Raw genomic sequence first — 25,325 nt, forward strand, 5'->3', positions numbered from 1 at the left:
GTAAAAAGTAAAATCAACTAGTTTACAAATGTTTGACAACAACGTGGTAAACCAAATTATTTGTTTAAAAAAACAACAACAACAAAAGAACACAAATATTGGAGAAGTAACTAGAGAAGTGTAGCGAAGAAAAATAATCGTGTTCAAACCGGTAGTAATTTCTTCCAGAAGTCACGTTGATGTTGACCTCTCAGGAAGAAGCCATTTTCACGAAAGTAACAGTTTAGTAACAAGAGAGAAAGAACAACAACAAAAGGACTGTGCCCAGGAGGAGTTGGTATAATCAGTAACATTGAGGGTCTGTCTTCACATACTAACCCTCAAGTTGCTGTGATAATGTTGTCCTTCTCGGCGTCGCTCCAGCCACAGGTAAGTAAAGACACTAAGCCAGGATCGGATAGCTGCTTAATAACCTATCTAGGTGACTGATGTAACCTAGCTGCTCCAAAGCGCTGGCTAATGAACGTTTAGATATACGAGACAACACATTTTATAACTAGCTAGCTGTTTATAAAGTTTAAAGTATTTATCTAGACATAAATATTGTTAACTAAATAAGCTTGATAACAAGAACTAGTTAACTAATTACTGTAGGTAATGTTACGCATTTCTCAATCTCAGTATTTCCTAACGTTAGTTGTCTATTCATACTAACACCACAGCGATATTTTTTTTGACAGTTAAGTTAATTTGATGCTAGCTAGTTATAAATTAGGGTAACTAACCAAACTAGCTGGCGAATTGGTTATGTCATACCATATCAGTCAGTTATATAATCGAGCTATCGCGATAAAAAAAAAAAGTATTGCTTGATTTTTACACCTGCCTGTGAATGACAATATCAATGAATACTGTCAATCAATGGCATGAGGACGGCTGTTTTTAAATGGTAACATAGGATAAATGAATGTTCCCCCCCCCAATGTCAAACCTGGCCAGTACATAACGTTAGAAGCAACTCTTCACACCAGTAACTATATGGCAGGGACTTGTAATGCCTTTGATCTCATTAGAAGATATTTACAAGTTGAACTCAAATTACCTTCCCTCATCAGTGCCCTAGCCCGGGTGCCTCACAAATCTGCTGTAAATTGCACAGTGAAAGAAATATCGTAGGCTGGTCACCTAGACCCAGGCAGGGTAGCCTAGTGGTTAGAGCGTTGGACTAGTAACCGAAAGGTTGCAAGTTCATGTCAGCTCGGGATATGAACTTGCAAAGGTACAAATCTGTCGTTCTGCCCCTGAACAGGCAGTTAACCCACAGTTCCTAGGCCGTCATTGAAAATAAGAATTTGTTCTTAACTGACTTGCCTAGTTAAATAAAGGTAAAAAATAATAATCATCATTATCCCTCCTGCAATGTTGTTTATCAGAACAATATATACCAACATTACACACCATGCATGTCATGAATTTCCAATTTGTCCATCTCTGTTGCCACTTGACTCTTCTTAGGTAACGAGTCAACTCATTGGCCAACTCATCAATGCCCTCCATTCCCTGAAGAACTCAGCCAGCTCCACAGCCACAGCTTCTGTCCAGAGCCTGCAGACATACGTCACACCAGAGCAGGACCTGTTGCTCACAGAGGTACGGTAACACTAAGGGGATGTGGCTTACATGCAAACCCATATTTAATTTTCAAATTGGTTCGATTCAAGGTAAGGGTCAAGTTATAGATTTTGGCTAGTCTGGCGGTCAATGGGATGCTGGTCAGAAAAGTCCCGTTAGACTCTCCCCTGTAAGATTAGCCTATTTAATGGCAATCATAGGTGGTACATTTGTTATCAGGGATTCCTCTTCTCATAGCCTAGGCTTAATCCTGACACAACACTGCAGTTCTCCCTCAGACTGGACAAGCCTCAATGTACACAAGCTGTGTCTACCTTTTAGAGCTATAGCTTGCATCATCTGGCTCCACTGTCCTCAGGAGCCCCAGTGCGACTTTGTACTGACTAACATATAACATTGGAATTATGGGAATCCTGTTGTGTTCAGGGCCACCAGGTCTACCGGACTAGGCACAGCTCCCCAAGCAGACATGTCTTTGTTGTGGTTAGGGAGAGTGTTGTTGTCTAAACACAGCAATATCATGTGCCATGGACACTGAGCATAAGTTACATTATTGCAGGTATGTATTGTTATTGCTCATCAATTGGCTAGAGATCATGGCCACTGGAGTCAAATGTATTTGCAGATGTTTGGGCTCCTACAAGATAATAGCAGTTAGGTTGTAGATTCCCTTTACAATTGCAGCAGCAGCACATCATTTCATACTGAGCCTGACTTCCATAGCTAGCCAAACTCACACTGCATTGCTACATTTGCCCACTTTTCTCTCTTTAAATTCCACTAACTATTAAATGATTGTACGGCAAGCTTAGCTAAACCAGACTGGTCGGCAACCCCTCCCCTAGGGGAAACCCCTGTGGCCGTGAATTGGCCACAAACAGATCTGGGACCAGGCTAACGCTTGCTCATTATTACAGTTGATGTGTCCTTCATAATGACTTCCTGTTCCCACTGTGAACCTCCAGGACCTGGGTCTATCAGAACAGAGGGTGAGTCAGCCCACCGTGAACCTCCGGGACCTGGGCTTATCAGACCTGAGGGTGGGTCAGCTGGATGAGCTGGTGAACAGGTTACTGCCCTCACCGGGCTCAGAGGAGGGCCCAGCTGCTTCAATATGGAGGACGTCCCACGTCTCTGCGGACTCTTTCTTACAAAACAAACACGGTGAGGACATAGTTTTATTTGATGAATCTGTGTTTTTGTTGCCGGGTGTATATTTGTAGTAAAATGATTTGTGGTTTGTCTTCAGTTGACTTGTGTTTTTGTTTTCTGTAGGGTTGTCAAACGGAAGGTTTGGTGTTTTTGGCTCGCCAATGTTCCACAGACCAAACCAGAGTCCTCTACACGCCATCTGTTCAGAGCTCCAATACTGGCCTGGTAAGGAACCATACCAGGTTTATTTAGTGTCATCTGTGGTCCTCATCTGTGGTCCTCATCTGTGGAATGTGCCCAGTGACCCTCAAGTGAAGATAGGGAATTCACCATGGTAAAATAATCAACTATTTGAGAGAATTTCATTGGTCCTAAAGTGAAATCTCCACCGACACCAGGCGAATCAAACGCCCACTCACAAGTCCTATGACATAACATAGTGAAATGAATAGTATTGTATTTGGTGACCCCCCCCCCCTTCTCCTTCTTCTTCAGTAAGGGTCCAGAACCGAGGCTTCAAGACTCTGAGGAAGAGCAAACGCGTGGAGTCTGGTTACCAGGGGCTTGCAGAACCAGAGGGTTACACTTCAGCATTCATGAAGGTCAGGAAGTGTTACACTATGCAATCAGTACTCCACAAATGTACGTACTCCACAAATCCCCTTCTTGGACAGACATAGTTTGGCATGCAGTCAATGAACCCATTGGATCTGTTTTGTTGTCCTGAAGTTTACCAGAATTTCCCCTTCAACGTGAAGATTGGCACGTGTTGTTAAAATTGTGACCCAACCCGCTTTTTCTGTTGTTCTTTATGCTATAGTGGTGATTCTTCACACACGGTTTAGTTTTTTGGCCCCCTTCGTGTGGAAAGGGCTGTTTTTTTCAATGTCTTGTAACCACTCTGGCTAGGCCCATCTCATTTTCATGTTCAACATCTTGCTTTCTCCTCCCTCTGTTTCTCTCACCTGCTGACACACACATTATGCGCTCTCTCTCTCTCTCATTATTTCACCACCCACACCCCCTCTGTCACAGGGTCTCCTCATGAGACCTGACAAGTCCCCAGAGGCACAGAGTCTGGATCACGTGGTAAAGCAGAAGAACCTGCAAGGTGACCAACAAGATTCCTTCAAGTCTGGTTTCACCGAGGGCTTCATGAGGTCCCAGGCCTTCACTCAGAGGACACACGGCACGTCACACAACTTTCTTCATATATGGCATCTTAATCACTCAGCATATTCCCTTCCTAGAGTGACTAACAGGAAGCAACATAAAAAAAAAAAACTGTATTGAACCTTTATTTAACTTAACAAGTCAGTAAAGACAATATTTAAAGGAATGGTGTTAGTCATCATTGAGAAACATTTTTAAAGTGAAGACTGATATTTGAAACCCTGCCGCAGCTCGTAACAGATTTGCTCCTCCTTGAAGTCAGTCATGACTGCCAGTTACAGTGAAGCACTATGCCCGTGGGCACCACTAGCAGTTCCACCAAGTGTCCACAAGGTGGCGTAGCTGAGTTGAACTTAATCTCTTATGTTTCAGTAACTCATTTACATATTTCTATCTTCCCATTGACAGACTCGCTAAGGAGGACCAGGCTGATTCTATTGGTCCTCCTCGTTGTGGGAATCTATGGCCTGTCAAGAAGCCCGTTTCTTTCGGGTAAAGGGTCCTTTTCTGATGCTGGTTTGTGTTCTATTGAATTCTTACGTTTGCATGAATCACCGCATTGGGGTTGTGCTTTTTCATCAAGAGCAATTGTTGAATTGGCTGCTATATTCCACTGATTATGCCTTATGATCAATTATCAGCCAGCTGCCCGACCCCTAGCTGCCCAGGCGCTGGTCCACAATAGTATTTATTTAGAAACTCCACCTTTGGTCATTTTAACAAAGAATGATTGAATAGTAAATGGATATTTGAATATATATTTGAGTGTAAGATGAAAGCGGTATTAACAAAAATCAGTAGTTCATGGCAAATGTTATTCTAGCACAGTTTCTATGATAAGTAGAGGCCTGTTGGAGATTCCCAGGTGGTGTCTGTGTCAGTGGTCTGATTGAGTTGTCGTGGGTTTGCACTGAACAGTGAGGTTCCGCACCACGTCAGGCCTGGACTCCCAAGTGGACCCGGTTCAGGTGAAGAGCGTCACGTTTGAGCACGTCAAGGGGGTAGAGGAGGCCAAGAATGAACTGCAAGACGTGGTGGAGTTTCTCAGAAACCCCCAGAAGTTCACCGTGCTAGGAGGGAAGCTCCCTAAAGGTACGGTGTCTTTCTGTAAATGTGACATTCGGTTTATCTTCTATTAACTCAGTGGGCCTTTTTTTGGTTTAGCTTCAGCCTTGAGGATGGGAGTTCGATCCCCGGCTGAGTCATACCAACGACTGTAAAAAATGGGACCCAATGTGTGTCTACTTGGCACTCAGCATTAAGGAGATAGATTTGGGGGGTAAGGCCTTACGATGAGACTTCAGTCCTGTCCAGGGGGTGTATTTGTACATTAAGCTGCCCCAGACTACAGAAAGCAGTTATGTCCACAAGGCTACTTCCTTACTTATGAGATGAGCAGAGATGTCCTCAAGCCAAAGCTACTTCCTTACTTATGAGATGAGCAGAGATGTCCTCAAGCCAAAGCTACTTCCTTATTTGTCTTATCTTTCTGTGTGGTCTCTTTACACAGTGCCATTACATTTTCTTTCTTTCAATGTGTTCATATGTTCCACTTTTCTGTGGCCTCTGGTCCTGTCAGGCATCCTCCTGATTGGCCCCCCAGGCACAGGAAAGACTCTCCTGGCTCGGGCTGTAGCCGGCGAGGCCGACGTCCCCTTCTTCTACGCATCGGGATCCGAGTTTGACGAGATGTTTGTGGGTGTCGGAGCTAGCCGCATCAGAAACCTCTTCAGTAAGTCCCAGAGGAGATCTAAAAGCTGTGTACTGTTATCAATACACTGACTGACCAACCTTCACCCTGTCACTCATGATCGCTGATTGGTGAAAGGACCTGATAGGTTTGATTAATTAATTTTTATTGGGGGGGGGGGATGCACCGAGTACAACCCAGGGGGTAACACCTTAATGTGATTCCATTAGTTTCCAGCGTTAGTGATTCATTTCCGGCGTTAGTGATTCATTTCCGGCGTTAGTGATTCGTTTCCGGCGTTAGTGATTCGTTTCCGGCGTTAGTGATTCGTTTCCGGCGTTAGTGATTCGTTTCCGGCGTTAGTGATTCGTTTCCGGCATTAGTGATTCCATTAGTTTCCGGCGTTAGTGATTCCATTAGTTTCCGGGTTAGTGATTCCATTAATTTCCGGCGTTAGTGATTCGTTTCCGGCGTGGTCCCTGATGGAATACCGACCAAGTTAAATAAAACAGTAACCCCTCTGCATCACAGTCATTCCACAATATGGCTTTCAACTAATCAAGTACTACTTGATCAGTGGCCATGAAGCACAGGAAAGGAGGGACACAGCCTCAATCTCTTTCTGTTTGGTCCGCAGAAGAGGCGAAAGCCAACGCACCTTGTGTTGTCTTCATTGATGAGCTTGACAGCGTGGGAGGAAAGAGGATCGAGTCTCCCATGCACCCCTACTCCAGACAGACCATCAACCAGCTGCTGGCAGAGATGGACGGGTCAGAACAACTCAGAATATACTGTATATAGCTATTGCATCAGAGAATTAAGCCTGCATATCATTTTTTTTTGTTTACCTGGTGCATATCACAAGGCTTGTATTTTCATCATTCAATGTGTTGATACTCCACAGGTTCAAACCAAACGAAGGGGTCATCGTTATCGGCGCTACAAACTTTGCTGAGGCTTTGGATAAGTATGTTTTCAGTGGGTAGTATGCAGGTGTTTCTGTAGGCTTTTTACCAGCCCAGTAGGCTTGGTCCCTTTGTCAGGACTTGGCTGGTTGTCTGTCTCGTCTTAAAGTTTCAGACCGCTGGATTTCAGCTCCGAGTTGCAAAATCACACTTGAAATGTGGTACTAAGGCTGGGTGGTTCATTGGAACGAATTGCACAGTGGGAACTACACTTCCCATGTGCCCAGATAACTGATTCTGCCTTTTTTGGCCCTCCTCGTATGTCCTCGGTGAGATTACTGGAAAAGTCGCCCTAAGAAAGTTATCCTTGAGAGCTGGCCTAGGAGGACCAGCAAAATGCTGTATAAATGGAACAAATCTATTTTTTAGAAAGAGGTCGTAAATAGAACCGCTCTTAATTTTGCTCCCATTGATGGAGAAGCTTTATACATTCATTGTAGAATCGCAAGGCTAAAGGTATATAAAGAATGCATTTGTTATTGGAGCCTGTACTCTGTTCGAATTGTATACAACCATGTCAGCTCTCTGGATCATTAGCCCCATTGCTCTCTGGATCATTAGCCCATTGCTCTCTGGATCATTAGCCCCATTGCTGTCTGGATCATTAGCCCCATTGCTGTCTGGATCATTAGCCCATTGCTCTCTGGATCATTAGCCCCATTGCTCTCTGGATCATTAGCCCCATTGCTCTCTGGATCATTAGCCCCATTGCTCTCTGGATCATTAGCCCCATTGCTCTCTGGATCATTAGCCCCATTGCTCTCTGGATCATTAGCCCCATTGCTCTCTGGATCATTAGCCCCATTGCTCTCTGGATCATTAGCCCCATTGCTGTCTGGATCATTAGCCCCATTGCTGTCTGGATCATTAGCCCCATTGCTGTCTGGATCATTAGCCCCATTGCTGTCTGGATCATTAGCCCCATTGCTGTCTGGATCATTAGCCCCATTGCTGTCTGGATCATTAGCCCCATTGCTGTCTGGATCATTAGCCCCATTGCTGTCTGGATCATTAGCCCCATTGCTGTCTGGATCATTAGCCCCATTTCTGTCTGGATCATTAGCCCCATTGCTGTCTGGATCATTAGCCCCATTTCTGTCTGGATCATTAGCCCCATTGCTGTCTGGATCATTAGCCCCATTGCTGTCTGGATCATTAGCCCCATTGCTGTCTGGATCATTAGCCCCATTGCTGTCTGGATCATTAGCCCCATTGCTGTCTGGATCATTAGCCCCATTGCTGTCTGGATCATTAGCCCATTGCTGTCTGGATCATTAGCCCATTGCTCTTCTTTTTTTTAGTGCCCTGGTACGTCCGGGGAGGTTTGACATGCAAGTGACCGTCCCTCGTCCGGACGTGAAAGGACGTACAGAGATCCTCAACTGGTACCTGCAGAAGATCAAAGTGGATCCCAGTAGGTCTCAAATCAGTTGCTTGGATCAGTGGCTTTCAGATCTCTCCTTGAGGAACCCCCAGACGTTTCACAATGTTGTTGTAGCCCTGAACCATCTCGGGTCCCGCGAGGAGAGGTTTGAAAAACCCCTGGCTTAGACTGTATATCAGCTGACTAATGTATCATAGCGACGTTAAACATAGCCGCCTCGTCGAGAGGTTCTGATCACTAGGTGTTACGGCTACCCCCCCCCCCCCACACACACACACACACACATTTGCTGTATGAAAGAGCCCACTGTTTTGGACTGACAACCTCCTTTTGGCCCTGCCGGTTGTGTGTTCAGACGTGAACGCAGCGATTATTGCCAGGGGGACGGTGGGCTTCACGGGGGCGGAGCTGGAGAACCTGGTGAACCAGGCAGCCCTGAAGGCAGCGGTGGACGGCCTCGACCAGGTCACCATGAAGGAACTGGAGTTCTCCAAGGACAAGATCCTCATGGGTGGGTGCACACACACACATTTCGCCACACTTGTGTTAACATCTGCTAACCGTGTGTATGTGACCAATAACATTTTATTTGATATTTGATATATATCTATCTATTTTATATATATATATATAGAGAGAGAGAGGAACCTTCCTTCAGAGAGGTGTTTGTGCTAGCAGGACCCATTAAGAAGCAACACAAATGTAACTAGTGCAGAGAGGCCTTTGGTGCACCGTTAGCATTATACAGTACCAGTCAAACGTTTGGACACGCCTACTCATTCCAGGCTTTTTCTTAATTTTTTTTACTATTTTCTATTCATTTAAAATGTACTTTTTTTTTTAACGAGGCACACCTGTTAATTGAAATGCATTCCAGGTGACTACATCATGAAGCTGGTTGAGAGAAGGCCAAGAGTGTGCAAAGCTGTCATTGTCGTGGAAATACTTCTTAATAATATCTCTTAGACTCTGGAGCTTGTGAGCTTAGAATTTTACTTTATTACAAAATAACAAGCCGAGCTGGTCCGCGGAGCAACTGCCTGTCCCAGACTCGGCGCTCTCCTTCTATACCGTTTCAGTTTGACACATCATACATAGTCACTCCTCTTTATGTAAATGACCAACACCTTTTCGCATTCTGCCACTATTGTTTCCTAGTCTTCCTTCTAGATTGTCTACGCCCATCTTTAAATGGCTTCCCCTACTCTGATTGGCACATACTCCAGGGTGTAGATTTTGGTGGCGTGACCATTTATTTTTTATTTATTTAACTAGACAAGTCAATTAAGAACAAATTCTTATTTACAATGACGGCCTAGGAACAGTGGGTTAACTACCTTGTCCAGTGGCAGAACGACAGATTTTTACCTTGTCAGCTCGGGGATTCGATCTAGCAACCTTTCGGTTACTAGTCCAACTGCTCCCACCACTAGGCTACCTGCCACCTCTACACTCTAACCACTAGGCTACCCTGCCGCCTCTACACTCTAACCACTAGGCTTACCTGCCACCTCTACACTCTAACCACTAGGCTTACCTGCCACCTCTACACTCTAACCACTACCTGCCACCTCGACACTCTATCCACTAGGCTACCTGCCACCTCTACACTCTAACCACTAGGCTTACCTGCCACCTCTACACTCTAACCACTACCTGCCACCTCTACACTCTAACCACTAGGCTTACCTGCCGCCTCTACACTCTAACCACTAGGCTTACCTGCCACCTCTACACTCTAACCACTACCTGCCTCCTCTACACTCTAACCACTAGGCTACCTGCCGCCCCTACACTCTAACCACTAGGCTACCTGCCTCCTCTACACTCTAACCACTAGGCTTACCTGCCACCTCTACACTCTAACCACTAGGCTTACCTGCCACCTCTACACTCTAACCACTAGGCTACCTGCCACCCCTAATCACCATAGTGATGATACAAAAAAAGAACACAGACATACACACATAATGTAGGTGTACGTCTGAGGATAATTATAAGGTTATGCAGCAGCTTCTCTTAAGCCCGTAATGATTATGTTTACGACTCGTAAGATTACACAACACATGTACTGGAGAATGACCCATATCATCGAGGCAAAATGGTGGCTACTTTGAAGAATATCAAATATATTTTGATTTGTTTCTTAAAACACTTTATTTTGGTTACTACATGATTGCATATTGTGTTATGTCATAGTATTGATGTCTTCACTGTTATTCTACAATGTAGAAAATAGTACAAATAAAGAAAATCCCTGGAATGAGTAGATGTGTCCAAACTTTTGACTGGTCCTTTTATATATATATATATATTACACACACACAACCTGCCATGTGAGAGAGCTTAATGACAAAGAGTCTCTGGTTAAGAGACATTCCAATGTAGACTGTTAGAATGCCTGTCTGGTCAGGATCCCTCTCATTCTCTAGGGCAGATATTTACCCAGGAGTTGGTGGTCCTATCTTTCAGGTTGGAATTCCCAAATATAACGAAACTGGAGTAAACCTGCACTACAGTAATATGAATGATGTGCGTTTTTAATTCATCAAAGTGGGACCTCTTGTCTCTCTCTTTTATTACTGAAGGTCCTGAGCGCAGGAGTGTGGACATTGATAAGAAGAACAAGCAAATCACAGCCTACCACGAGTCAGGCCACGCCATTGTGGCCTATTACACCAAAGACGCCATGCCCATCAACAAGGCAACCATCATGCCCAGAGGACCCACTCTTGGCCACGTGAGTAGTACTGAGCATTGCATTTTGATTGGCCAGGAAGTGTTTGAAGCCGTGGTATATTACCATGGAATCACCCCACTTTGGATGTTGGCAGCCCCAGGGGGTTTGCCTCAAAACAGATCAGGAGGAACATTGGTTTACCAAAGGAAGGACTAGTCTGAGACCATCCATCTGTCTGTTTAGGTGTCCATGCTCCCAGAGAATGACCGTTGGAGTGAGACGCGGGCTCAGCTCCTGGCCCAGATGGACGTCAGCATGGGAGGCCGCGTGGCCGAGGAGCTCATCTTTGGCGACGATTACATCACGACTGGTGAGGGGGGGAAAAACCTAGATTGGTTGGGCTTTAGATATAGAATATATTGCTACATCAATTTTGGGGACTTCTAAATGATTGATGTATAATCAGTTGATTCTTGAAGAATATAACTTCTAAATGAGCTTAGTTTAACTGTCGTACCCCATCAGAGTCCAAAATAACCTTGAGTTATTCCATTGTTTGTAAACAATACAGTTGTCAACAAACGTTGTATAGCCTCAACTATTTGGATACCGTGGATGCATCCTTAGCTCTGTCTATGAATTTGAGTGGTTACATTTCTCCATCGCCAGCCCTCAGCCTTACTCCTGTATTGTGGTTTCTCCATCCCTCAGCCTTACTCCTGTATTGTGGTTTCTCCATCCCTCAGCCTTACTCCTGTATTGTGGTTTCTCCATCCCTCAGCCTTGCTCTTGTATTGTGGTTTCTCCATCCCTCAGCCTTAGTCTTGTATTGTGGTTTCTCCATCCCTCAGCCTTACTCCTGTATTGTGGTTTCTCCATCCCTCAGCCTTAGTCTTGTATTGTGGTTTCTCCATCCCTCAGCCTTACTCCTGTATTGTGGCTTCTCCATCCCTCATCCTTAGTCTTGTATTGTGGTTTCTCCATCCCTCAGCCTTACTCCTGTATTGTGGTTTCTCCATCCCTCAGCCTTACTCCTGTATTGTGGTTTCTCCATCCCTCAGCCTTACTCCTGTATTGTGGTTTCTCCATCCCTCAGCCTTGCTCTTGTATTGTGGTTTCTCCATCCCTCAGCCTTAGTCTTGTATTGTGGTTTCTCCATCCCTCAGCCTTACTCCTGTATTGTGGTTTCTCCATCCCTCAGCCTTAGTCTTGTATTGTGGTTTCTCCATCCCTCAGCCTTACTCCTGTATTGTGGCTTCTCCATCCCTCATCCTTAGTCTTGTATTGTGGTTTCTCCATCCCTCAGCCTTACTCCTGTATTGTGGTTTCTCCATCCCTCATCCTTACTCCTGTATTTTGGTTTCCCCAGCCCTCATCCTTACTCTTGTATGATGGTTTCTCCATCCCTCAGCCTTACTCCTGTATTGTGGTTTCTCCAGCCCTCAGCCTTACTCCTGTATTGTGGTTTCTCCAGCCCTCAGCCTTACTCCTGTATTGTGGTTTCTCCAGCCCTCAGCCTTACTCCTGTATTGTGGTTTCTCCAGTCCTCATCCATACTCCTGTATTGTGGTTTCTCCAGCCCTCAGCCTTACTCCTGTATTGTGGTTTCCCCAGCCCTCATCCTTAGTCTTGTATTGTGGTTTCTCCATCCCTCAGCCTTACTCCTGTATTGTGGTTTCCCCAGCCCTCATCCTTAGTCTTGTATTGTGGTTTCTCCAGCCCTCAGCCTTACTCCTGTATTGTGGTTTCTCCAGCCCTCAGCCTTACTCCTGTATTGTGGTTTCTCCAGCCCTCAGCCTTACTCCTGTATTGTGGTTTCTCCAGCCCTCAGCCTTACTCCTGTATTGTGGTTTCCCCAGCCCTCAGCCTTACTCCTGTATTGTGGTTTCTCCATCCCTCAGCCTTACTCCTGTATTATGGTTTCTCCATCCCTAAGCCTTACTCCTGTATTGTGGTTTCTCCATCCCTCAGCCTTACTCCTGTATTGTGGTTTCTCCATCCCTCAGCCTTACTCCTGTATTGTGGTTTCCCCATCCCTCAGCCTTACTCCTGTATTGTGGTTTCTCCAGCCCTCAGCCTTACTCCTGTATTGTGGTTTCTCCAGCCCTCAGCCTTACTCTTGTATTGTGGTTTCTCCAGCCCTCATCCTTACTCCTGTATTGTGGTTTCTCCATCCCTCATCCTTACTCCTGTATTGTGGTTTCTCCATCCCTCATCCTTACTCCTGTATTGTGACGGCTCTGTTTTCCAGGAGCGTCAAGTGACTTTGACGGGGCGACCAGAATAGCCAAGATGATGGTGACCAGGTTCGGAATGAGTGACAAGGTAAGAGATTATACCTCGTGCACATAAAATGGTAGATAGAAGATGAGTCTACACAAATCGTTCCTAACTGCATTTCTTTTTCTCTCTAGTTGTCTGCATTTTAGATGGTCTAAATGCATTTCATTTCACTCAAAGGCCTTATCTATAAATTTAGAAGGCAGCGTTGCCTTTGTGCAGTAATGCCATTCTCAAGCATTGCACGTGATTGGAGGGATCTCTCAGCCATGTTGTACATGTGCCGACACATTCTAGACTTTGTTCCGACTCAACCCTGAGAGATTTACTCTGCCACTCACCTCGTATCTACAGACCGTAGTATCTACAGACCGTAGTATCTACAGACCGTAGTCTACTGAGGCTGCTACTCACCTCGTATCTACAGACCGTAGTACCTACAGACCATAGTACCTACAGACTGTAGTATCTACAGACCGTAGTCTACTGAGGCTGCTATTCACCTCGTATCTACAGACCATAGTATCTACAGACCGTAGTATTTACAGACCGTAGTCTACTGGGGCTATTAGAATAATAATAGATGTAAAGAGAAGCACTACATGAAATACAAAGAGAATCTGACACTTTAAAAACAACAAGAAGGGTTCTGGCAGTGGCAAGTCTTGACCTATGTGATGGTCTCCCACAGCCGACAGCTAGTGTTGATTGTGATGGCTGAATGTCGATGGTACAGGGAGGGAGAAGCGTCAGTCGGATAGACTGATCTGAAGCTCTTCATCAGACACCTTCGCCGTATCCTCCTCCGTAGGTTGGCTGGATCATGGACTACTGAAAGTGTTACACCCACAAGGGTGCTGCTTCGGCGGGTGTAGGCTAAGCTCAGCGCCTGAAAGACCACCACACATCAGTAGTGGTAGTCTGGTATAGTCACCCTATGAGGCGAACTGCATCCCCTCATCACGTTCCAAAAACTGGGGCAAGTGGAACCAAAAAAAAAAGCAGTGTAGAAAGCCGCCCGGTGCTGTGTGGGTTATTGAGATGCATCGTTCAAATGATCGCAGAGCCAGCTAGCATAGCTATCTAGCCAGAATTTAAAAAAAATAAATGTTTTTCTTGCCTTTATTTAGTCCAGCAACTTTGAGTCAAGACCACCAGATATTTTAGCTCAGTAAGAAGTTATCAAAAAAATACAATGAACACATAAAACAACAAAATATTCATAAATGTACAGAAGCTCTCTGCCAAGGCTTCCTCGCGGTGCCATGGCAACCACGGAACTTATCATGTAAACATAAGACGGCATCAGTTTTGGGGGCGGCAGGTTGCCTAGTGGTTCGAGCGTTGGGTCAGTAACCGAAAGGTTACTGTTCCTAGGCCGTCATTGTTAATAAGAATTTGTTCTTAACTGACTTACCTAGTTTAAAAATATATATATATATAGTATAATAATAATTATTGGGCCAAATGTCATTTTGAAACGCATAAGGAGGAGCTATTTGATTAGAGTGTGTGTGTGTGTATATGCGTGTGTTTTATATATATATATATATATATATATATATATATAAAATGTGTGTAGATTATATAACCTCATCAGTGTCCTCCAGCTCTCTGACTATTCTGATCCAACCATTTACTTAACCTGCCCTGCCAACCCTGAAATTAGTGACTGATTTACTGTGCCACAGACCTGGCAACCCATGCTGCCTTACCTTGTTCATTACTATAAGTAAGTAAGGAAGAAGCCTTGGCTTGGTCGTGCCGGAATGGCTCACAGGAGCAGGAACCTATCTCCTGTTTCTGCAGCGTAATGAAGCTTGATGTACTCTCCCTGGATAGGACGCTAGTCTATCGCAGAGCCTTAGAGTAGCTGCTGCATATGTGGTCTGCTGTGCCCCTAACCCTGAGACTGTTGCTGTGCCCCTAACCCTGAGACTGTTGCTGTGCCCCTAACCCTGAGACTGTTGCTGTGCCCCTAACCCTGAGACTGTTGCTGTGCCCCTAACCCTGAGACTGTTGCTGTGCCCCTAACCCTGAGACTACTAAAACGTATTGTTTCAGCTTGGTGTCATGACCTATGCTGAAGTAACCAAACAGAGCCCTGAGACGCAGGCTGCCATCGAACAGGAAGTCAGGGTCCTGCTCAAGGTAAGCTTCCCAACCTTCCCCCACTGAACTTATTTTTTATTATGTCAAATCCTAATTAATTAATTAATCGTTTACCTTTGATCTTCTGATGTTTTCACTCACAAGACTCCCAGTTACACAACAAATGTTCCTTTTGTTCCATAAAGATGATTTTTATATCCAAAATACCTCCGTTTGTTTGTCGCGTTATGTTCAGAAATCCACAGGAAAGAGCGTCACGACAACGCAGACAAATTCCAAATCGTTTCCATAAATGTCCACAGAAACATGTCAAATGTTTTTTTTATAATCAATCCTCAGGTTGTTTTTTAAAATATATAATCGATAATATATCAACCACAAATGTCTTTCACAGTAGGAGAGGGAAAAGCGTTACCTATCCAAACTCTGTTGCGCGAGCAAAACTCATGTTACCACTTGACACGATGTTATCGTTCTGGCTAATTTTTCAAAATAAAAGCCTGAAACTATGTCTGAAGACTGACACCTTAAGAAAGCGATATGAAAAGGAATCTGGTTCATACCCCTTTAAATCCAGCAAAGGGAGGCTATGGAACATGGAGTTTTCAAAATAGAAGCCACTTTTGATTTTCCTCAGGGTTTCGCCTGCAATATCAGTTCTGTTATACTCACAGACAATATTTTGACAGTTTTGGAAACTTTAGAGTGTTTTCTATCCAATACTAATAATAATATGCATATATTAGGAACTGAGACTGAGGAGTTGGCCGTTTACAATGGGCACCTTTTCATCCAAGCTACTCAGTACTGCCCCTGCAGCCATAAAAAGTTTAATTAATTAATTAATTAATTAATTAGGCCCAGTCGATGGATTTCACAATTGGGAATACAGATATGCATCTGTTGGTCACAGATACCTTTTTAAAAAAAAGTAGGGGCGTGGATCATCATCTGTTGTGACCATTTGACTCATCCAGAGAGATACATCTCCTTCACATAGAGTTGATCAGGCTGTTGATTGTGGAATGTTGTCCCACTCCTCTTCAATGGTTGTGCGAAGTTGCTGGATATTGGCGGGAACTGGAACACATTGATCCAGAGCATCCCAAACATGCTCAATGGGAGACATGTCTGGGGAGTATGCAGGCCATGGAAGAACTGGGACATTTTTAGCTTCCAGGAATTGTGTACAGATCCTTGCGACATGGGACCGTGCATTATCATGCTGAAACATGAGGTGATGGCGGCGGATGAATGGCACAACAATGGGCCTCAGGATCTCGTCGTGGTATCTCTGTGCATTCAAATTGCCATCGATGAAATGCAATTGTGTTCATTGTCCGTAGCTTATGCCTGTCCAAACCATAACCCCACCACCAGTGGGCGCTCTGTTCACAACGTTTACATCAGCAAACCGCTCGCCCACACGACACCATATACACCGTCTGCCATCTGCAGATGGTACAGTTGGTTCAACCGTGAGGAGCTCACTTCTCCAGCGTGCCAGTGGCCATCGAAGGTGAGCAATTTGCTGCAGTTTGGTGAAGACCCTGGTGAGGACGACTAGCATGCAGATGAGTTTCCCTGAGACGGTTTCTGACAGTTTGTGCAGAATATTTTTATTTTTTTGTTTCATAAGCTGTCCGGGTGTCTGTTCTCGGGTGGTCCTGGGTTCTAGTGGTTACATGTGGTCTGCGACTGTGAAGCCGGTTGGAGACGTACTGCCAAATTCTTTAAAATGACGTTGGAGGTGGGTTGGTAGACATTCCTGCAGTCAGTGTGCCAATTGCACGCTCCCTCAACTTGAGACATCTGTGGCATTGTCTTGTGTGACACAACTTCACATTTTAGTGGCCTTTCATTATCCCCAGCACAAGGTGCACCTATGTATTAAGCAGCTTCTTGATATGCCACACCTGTCAGGTGAATGGATTATCTTGGCAAAGGAGAAATGCTCACTAACAAGGATATAAACACATTTCTGCATAACGTCTGAGAGAGATATGGAAAATTTCTGGGATCTTTGAAACATGAGACCAACACTTTACATGTTGCGTTTATATTTTTGTTCAGTATAGTTAATTTTCGTATTAACCAACCAATAATCGTTCAACTTCCTAAATAATAGTTTCTTCAATATTAATTCTTATGAAAACGGAAGTGTGATAATAATCCGGGGCTCCCGAGTGGCGCAGCGGTCTAAGACACTGCTTCTCAGTGCTAGAGGTGTCACTACTGGTTCGATTCCGGGCTGTATCACAACTGGCCGTGATTGAGAGTCCCATAGGGCGGCGCACAATTGGCCCAGCGTCGTCCGGGCTTGGCCGGTGTAGGCCGTCATTGTAAATATTTATTTTTTTTTCTTAACTGACTTTCCTAGTTAAAGATTACATTCTGTTTTTCTTTGACGTTCATTCTCTCTCATTCTCTCTGTCCTATCCAGGACTCGTATGAGCGAGCCAAAAACCTCTTGAAGACCTACAGCGATGAGCACAAGACGCTGGCCGAGGCTCTGCTAACGTACGAAACTCTGGATGCCAAAGAGATCAAGCTGGTCCTAGAGGGCAAGGCCCTGGACCCTAGATGACTCGCTGAGAGACGCCTAGTCAGAGACTGTTAGAAGTCAGGGTTGGGGGTCATTCCATTTCAATTCTAGTCAATTCAGAAAGTAAACCAAATTCCGATTCAAAATGTTCCTCAATGGAAAAGCATTGAAGATAATAGGAATTGGAATTTCATCGTACTTCCTGAATTGACTGGAATTAAAATGGAATGACCCCCAACCCTGTAAGACATATTATCTGAATTATGTAAATTTGAAGATGTACAATGGAGTGGCCTTTACAGGCTTTATCGGTTTCTTCCCCCTCAACGTAAATGACTGACTAGCTCATAGTCGCACCTCGTTTTATCCCTCTGAACCTATGACTCCTCTTGTCTGAACCATTCACGTTGGGCAGGCATTCCCGTACGGCAGCTTTGTCAAGCGACAAAGGCCCCATAGCAAGGTTCACTTCAACACCCTGAGCTCAAAATGCCCTTTCAATGCCAGGATTTTAGTTTTTTGATATCGACATTGTCGTCGTTTTCCCCCTTAAAGTTTGTATATACAATATTGATCTAGAAAGTGCTGCATTATGATGCATTAACGTGCTCCTGGGAAAGTGGGAGGTTGTAAATCCGATATGTGCTTTTGAAGTCGGACCAATTCTTGAACCAATAAGAAGCTAGCTAACATTGCTAAGAATTAAGTTAGCTAGCTTGCTAAACATTTGCCGATTATGGTCAAACTGGCTACGGTATCCACATTGATAAGTTTGTAATTGTCAAATTTATTTATTGTTAACTTTTGGTTGAAAAGGGGTGGTTAAATGTCTTCGTTATTAACAAACAAAAAATGCAGTTTGTAATTACGACTTGGAGAGTCGTTCAAGTGAAACTTGAAACGACAGTTTCAGAAGCATGTGACCGCCCCCCCCCCCCAATAGTCCTCAGCCAATAGGATCTTATATCGCACAATTGTTTTTTTCTTTAGCAATTTTGTGCATGAAAGCCTCATCGTGTATTTAGTATCGAAGTTATGAGGGGAAACAACTGTTGGCAGATCTGATCCTACTTGACCTTTGGCCTTTTCACTGAGCAGAATATTAGTGATAGAAACGCCGACCATAAAATATGGGTTTATCATTTAAAAAAAACATACAGCCATTTTGTATTTAGATTGTATCAGCGTTCCCTTATATGATTCATCGTCTGTGAGTTGTGAAGGAATTCATCTGCGTTCACTGTGTGCAGGTCAATATACACATTTTATGTTGTCATTTTATTTATTTACCCAAAGTGTGCCGGACTTGCCATCGTTAGCTATTTTAGGCCCTCGTGTCTGTGCCCATCCATGGTGTAAATGAAATGTGAGAGGAGATGTACTTAAATCTGTTTCTCATTGGAAGTGGATCTTGTGGAAGCTCAAATAAAAATTATTCTAAAATCATGCTGTCCTTTGTGAGATTGACTTTGGTCTCTGGTTGTGAGACTTTGGCTGGGATTCATTCAAACTGCGCTACTGACAATGTGTGTGTTTTTTTTATTTTTATATAAAGGCAATTTCCTTGTGGGATTGTAAACACTGTCAGCTCAAGCGTAAAGGACCTTTTTTATTTTTCAAGGTAGAGTCAGCAAAGCACAATATCAGTCCGACTTCTGCAACAACAATGCTAAACTTCTCTGCTGTTTTTGATTTTGCCTTTTTAACTAGGCAAGTCAGTTAAGAACAAATTCTTATTTTCAATGACTGCCTAGGAACAGTGGGTTAACTGCCTGTTCAGAGGCAGAACAACAGATTTGTACCTTGTCAGCTCGGGGGTTTGAACTTGCAACCTTCCGGTTACTAGTCCAACGCTCTAACCACTAGGCTACCCTGCCACCTCTACACTCTAACCACTAGGCTACCCTGCCGCCTCTACACTCTAACCACTAGGCTACCCTGCCACCCCTACACTCTAACCACTAGGCTACCCTGCCACCTCTACACTCTAACCACTAGGCTACGCTGCCGCCTCTACACTAACCACTAGGCTACGCTGCCGCCTCTACACTCTAACCACTAGGCTACCCTGCCGCCTCTACACTCTAACCACTAGGCTACCCTGCCGCCTCTACACTCTAACCACTAGGCTACCCTGCCGCCTCTACACTCTAACCACTAGGCTACGCTGCCGCCTCTACACTCTAACCGCTAGGCTACCCTGATCCTGCAGCTAGCACGCTACAGCAGAGTGATACTCCTAGTGAGTGCATTGTCTTGCTATTCTTGGACCTTTTTAACATGTTGGCTACACTGACCTGAGACGGTGATCTTTTATTGTTTTGCTAAATTACCCTCAATCACAGGAAACACTGGATGGTCTATCATGACCTGTCTGTAGTCCGCTTAGTGTTGGTTCCACTTAAGTGAAAAGTCTGGCTCTTTTTTTTCCCCCAGATTCATTTAGTCTGATATTCTGATACACGATGATGGAACTGTTGTCACCACACCCATTTTTACCTGGTTAATCTGGTTTCATGAAAATGACAATACCTAAACAACCATTAGGTGCAAAGACACGACTTACCCAGATCCGGCCAACTTTTTGGAAGTGAACCACTCGATTTTGTCCCTACGTTCCATTATTTTGGAATGAGATGTTCGACGAGCAGGTGTACACATACTTATAGCCATTTGTTGGTTTATTAAAAAAAAAAAAAGTATAGGCGTGCATCAGAAACCAGTCAGTATCTACTGTGACCACCATTTGCATGTGTAGCACAACACATCTCCTTCGCATAGAGTTGATCCGGCTGTTGATTGTGGCCTGCGGAATGTTGATCCACTCCTCTTCAATGGCTGTGCAAAGTTGCTGGATATTGGTGGGAACTGGAACATGCTGTCGTACCCATTGTTCAATGGGTGACATGTCTGATGAGTATTTAGGCCATGGAAGAACTGGGACGTTTTCAGCTTCCAGGAATTGTGTACAGGTCCTTGCGACATGGGGTTGTGCATTATCATGCTGAAACATGAGGTGATGGCGGTGGATGAATGGCACGACAATGGGCCTCAGGATCTCGTCAAGTTCTCTCTGTGCTTTCAAATTGGCATTGATAATACGCAATTGTTTTCGTTGTCCGTAGCTTATGCCTGCCCATAACATAACCCCACCGCCACCATGGGGCACTCTGTTCACAACATCAGCAAACCGCTCGTTGTCCGTATTGCCTAATTCTCTAAAATGATGAGGCGGCTTATGGTAGAAAAATGCACATTAAATTCTCTCGCAGCAGCTCTGATGGACATTCCTGCAGTCAGCATGCCAATTGCATGCTTCCTCAAAACTTGAGACATCTGTGGCATTGTGTTGTCTGACAAAACAGCACATATTAGAGTGGCCTTTTATTGTCCCCAGCACAAGGTGCACCTGTGTAATGATCATGCTGTTTAATCAACTTCTTGACATGTCACACCTGTCAGGTGGATGGAGAAATGCTCACTAAAAGGGATGTGAACATTTGAGAATAATAAGGATTTTGTGCCTATGGGAAATGTCTAGGATATTTTATTTCAGCTCATGAAACACAGGACCAACACTTTATTGCCCTGTTGCTAAATGTTTTAATATCAAAATGGGCCAAAATAGTTTGAGAACCCTTGGCCTAATCCAAGGAAAGTTATTTTTTAATAACTTAAGTTTTAAAAACAAACAATAAAAATGCCTAGGTGCAAGACAGTATTGAAAACGCCATATCTATGGCATTTGAATAATTTGGGGCGTTTCGTTGGGGAAAAATTTATTTAATTTGTATTGTTCCCATGTTCATCTCTGTGGGCCTTGATTGAGGATTTTATTTCCTAGAAGAGAGGGAAGCAAACGGAATTGAAGAGATGTTTACACCTGTGAAGAGATGTTTACACCCGCTAAAGAAGAACAAATAATTGTCAAAATCCACATTCCACATGATGATAGGGACTTTTCTCGTTTGTGACTGAAGGGACTTTTACATCTATTTTAATTGTTGCAGAAAATGTCCTCACAGTTTCTGTTTTCAGAGAAATAGCTGCAATGAATGGCAAAGTGAAAAATAGCACAGTTGGTCAATTCAATTGCAAAAATGTTTGTGCAAGTCATATTGAATATCTGACATTGTGAAAAAAACCTAATGATCTTCCCACAACATCTACAGTACTACTTACCAAATTAAATAGATGGTGTGCTATGTAAAACTGGATCACAAACAGGAAACACAATTAGACTTTTTTAGCTAGCGTTATGTTGACCGGAGCGACAAGGTACATAATACGATATTCCTGTAGTCTGTCCACACTAGTGCGGTAGGCAGCTAAATACTCCGGCTCGGTCACCGAACGAATATCTTCTAATTTCTAACCTTTGTGGCTCTAGAAGTTAATATTGACCGACAGAAATAGTACCGTTTGGCCTAACGGACTAAATCTGGAATTTATCACTCATTGCTCTGACGCTAAAAACCACAACCGGAGGCTCACTGTAGCCTCTTCAAATGGGAACACACATACAACCAATTTGAATGTATACAAAGCAGTCTGTTCGTACACTTCTGTTTGCACAATTGATATATAGAATTCCACAGCAAAGTCTAATTCTATATTAGATGCCTCGCGACGGGGCGTCAATGTATATTATCAAAATGACCCAAACGTGCGTCCTTGTTTTAGTCCTCACAAGGGGGCGCCATAAATGTCGTGTCTTTACTATCATTAACTGAAGACTGATAGTTTTTATCAAAGATTCTCTGTAGTTAGTTACTGCGCGATCAACTGATTAATCACGTAACTAATTAACTAGGAAGTCGGGGCACCAAGGAAAAATATTCAGATTAAAGTTATCATTTCCTAAAATAACTTTTCAGATATTTTATCTGATCAATTAGTCTTCGAATTAATGAATGATTTACTCTACCTCACGTTAGTCTCATTCCAAACGTCGTAAATTGTTGGTTATCTACACGAACCCAGTCTTCACTATGAGTCATCCATACATCAATTGTCTTAAATCATTTATTTATTACTAACTAAGTAATTCACAGAAATGCATAAACAAACAAACAAAGTAAATGTAAAAATAGGAAAATGCGCCCTAGTGGGCTAAACCGGCATGGCGGCTTGTTAGACAAAAAGGGGAAGTGGGGGTCAACTAAGAAGTCACTACAAAGTGATAACTATAACAATTGAAATGCTAATCCTTTGCACATGAACGCTCACTCAGTCGGGAACAATTGCAATCAATATATATATATTTACGCTCAGTGTGTCGTCTTGATCGCTGGTGAAAAGTTAATTTATTTTGTAGAATTGTCCGTCTCCCTCCCTCTCTCTCTCGGTTGTGGTTAGAGTGGATTGTTCAGAGTGATATTCGTTATAGAATGGATGTTTCGGTGGTTGTCATTCTTTGCGTTCAATGATGCCGAATTCCTAGCTGCAGACTAGTAATTAAAATCAAAGACTTGTTCTTATTCTGTCGGTATCGAGAGTCTAAGAGTTTAACCACGTGGTATGGTTAAAATTTTCAGCAATGATCTACAACCTTTGTTCCCCTCCTAATGGAGAAAAATGTGGTCTGCAACCTTTAGCCATCTCGTAATTGAGGTAAGCTTGGTCTGCTGATAATTTCTCAAAGTTGGGTTTTATTCGGAAGGGCCGAAGAGGGCTGTCCCAGGATGTATGACCCTAACTGGGCTCAGGGGCGGTCCTCTGATTTAGTTAAAATCAAAAGGGAATTGTATTTTTATTAATTAAACAGTCAAAAATCATATTACACAATTATACAAACAGTATCATACTCACTCATTCATCTTATAAAACAATTAGATGTAAACCTACTATCTGAAGCTATTTTATAAACAGCGTTATGGTAATGTGGCCACACCGTCTCCCATGAGCTTCCCAAGTTGTGAAAAACGGACCAGTTCGTAGCTGGATTCTTCACCGGTCTTTTACACTTTCTCCGGAACATAAAATTTGTTTGTACCTCAAGTTCTGTGAGGTGGAAGGATTTCCTTTGTCCTCTATGAAAGTTTACCCTCTCTCTACTATGTGGCCATGTGGCAGGGTCTTCTCAGGAATTTACGATCTCTGACCACAGCAGCCTAGTTGAAGGAGGCAAGGGGGAGGCAGGGAGAGGGGGATGGGGTTGCTATACCCAAAGAGGCCAACGTCATGACATACATCCCCTGGTGGTTTGGTTCTTGTTTGTCCTGCAAGTTACAAATCAACATAAAATCATGAACACGTGATGTCCTGTTTGTAGATCATCATTGGTGGTTGAACTTGGTAGGCTTCTCTGAAAGCGGAGCAGTCCACCACAAGGATGGCACTTGATGTCCGGTTGGTGATCGCCCTTGCGGTCCCTTCTAGTGATGTTCCTTGGTAGGTTTCCTGGAAGCTGCAAAGTACCCCAGGGAGGGCCATGGTTGGTGATGTCCTGGTTGGTGATCGCCGTTGCGGTCCCCCCCCGCAATTTTCCGCCTGAATGGAGGATTCTATTTATTAGTGACATGTGTGTTAACCATTGGAAGAGTGCACTGGAGATTCCCTTCCACGTGTTGCACTCTGAGTGACTCCTATGTCGCTATTGTCAAGGGTCATTTGATTGGTTAGGTCTCTAACCTTCATACTGATTGTAGCTAGACTGACTGTTGCTGGTATTGGTACTGGTGCTCAAAGGGACCAGTTATCCTAGCTATTTATTCAGAAATATTATACTACCGGAACACATGATTGGAGCATTTTACTAGTTGTCTTGTAGTGATTACTACACATGGCAAGGAATGATTATTGTTGCCATTTGTTTTGGAGGTGGACAAGTCCACTGGACTTCCTTTACGACCAGTGTGGTACACCTCAGTACTATCTTAGATGTGTTCTAAGATAATCCCCGTATAGGGGCCTGTCTGCTCCTCACTGTTCTCAAAATGGGAGTTTACAACTAGATTTGATTTATGCTCTGGCGGCCTCGTACGGTGTTGTCCGTAGTCTCGACCCCCCCCACCGGCCTCGATGAGGCTCATCATGGGTCTGGGCTACTATTCCACCAGCGGGTGGTGTTGATGTCCGAGGCGCAAACGAAAAGGTCGGACCCTATGTACGAGTTGTCACTGGCCGCGATGTTATGAGAATGGCTGTAACCTTTCAACCAAATCTCCTGGTGTTTGTGCTTCAAAACGCTCAGTGGCGACTGCAAGGAGGAGGGAAGTTGCGTATTCACAGAGACAGCTGTCTCGAAATCATGAAAAGAATGGTGAATCAAGTTGGCTGATGGAATGTGTTGAGATATCGTAATATCTCCTTGGATCGGATTCTGCCCCAAGAGGTTTCTAAACGTCTTTTTTCAAAGGGGTGCTTTTGACAGATACCCCTCGTGAATGACTGCGTTGCAGCTAGCGTTAGGGGAAGACAGTGTGGTAAGTGGAGGAGGCACTGTAGCCTGTGACCATACCTGGTTGGTTTTCCAATCCATCAATGGGAGTAACTGATCCATCAAGTCTACTCCAAGTAGCAGGGTTACAGTTTCGAGGCTGGTAACATACACAGGGTGAACGAGCGATACGTCCTTGAAGTGTAGTTTCAGCATGACTCTCAATGTGAGAGACGAGGTAGTCTGAGTGACCCCTCGAAGTGTAGTGTCGCATCGTTCCACTTTTAACCAACGTTTAGTTGGCTTCAAAGCCCTTTTGAGATCATCAAAAAATGTTTGAGAGATGAGTGATATTGTCGCACCCGAATCAATTAGCGCATCACAAGTTAAG

At 44.0% G+C, this 25,325-nt stretch overlaps 1 protein-coding gene across 2 annotated transcripts; it reads left to right on the forward strand.

The window, feature by feature from the left end:
- The first annotated feature begins 37 nt into the window (after positions 1-37).
- Positions 38-18,996, forward strand: LOC139420140 (ATP-dependent zinc metalloprotease YME1L1-like). Of its 2 annotated transcripts, none has more exons than XM_071169919.1 (18): positions 38-369; positions 1,456-1,590; positions 2,538-2,736; positions 2,848-2,949; positions 3,220-3,326; positions 3,760-3,913; positions 4,306-4,413; positions 4,816-4,989; positions 5,477-5,629; positions 6,225-6,357; positions 6,492-6,554; positions 7,854-7,966; positions 8,292-8,447; positions 10,525-10,676; positions 10,860-10,986; positions 12,868-12,941; positions 14,961-15,047; positions 17,452-18,996. In XM_071169919.1, the coding sequence occupies exons 1-18, from the start codon at positions 337-339 to the stop codon at positions 17,593-17,595; spliced, it is 2,214 nt and encodes a 737-aa protein (XP_071026020.1). In that variant the 5' UTR covers positions 38-336; the 3' UTR covers positions 17,596-18,996. The 2 variants fall into 2 exon arrangements, with proteins under 2 accessions (XP_071026020.1, XP_071026021.1); XM_071169920.1 differs by having other exon boundaries at positions 39-369; positions 4,306-4,389.
- The last annotated feature ends 6,329 nt before the right edge of the window (positions 18,997-25,325 follow it).

The sequence above is a fragment of the Oncorhynchus clarkii genome, chromosome 11 (genome assembly GCF_045791955.1).
Source record: "Oncorhynchus clarkii lewisi isolate Uvic-CL-2024 chromosome 11, UVic_Ocla_1.0, whole genome shotgun sequence".
NCBI lineage: Eukaryota > Metazoa > Chordata > Actinopteri > Salmoniformes > Salmonidae > Oncorhynchus > Oncorhynchus clarkii.

Excerpts from the sequence above, each read along its gene's own strand:
- LOC139420140 (XM_071169919.1), top strand. The coding sequence starts at position 337 with ATGTTGTCCTTCTCGGCGTCGCTCCAGCCACAG. Across the intron at positions 3,914-4,305 it reads CTTCACTCAGAGGACACACG|ACTCGCTAAGGAGGACCAGG; the intron begins GCACGTCACACA and ends TCCCATTGACAG. Across the intron at positions 7,967-8,291 it reads GAAGATCAAAGTGGATCCCA|ACGTGAACGCAGCGATTATT; the intron begins GTAGGTCTCAAA and ends TTGTGTGTTCAG.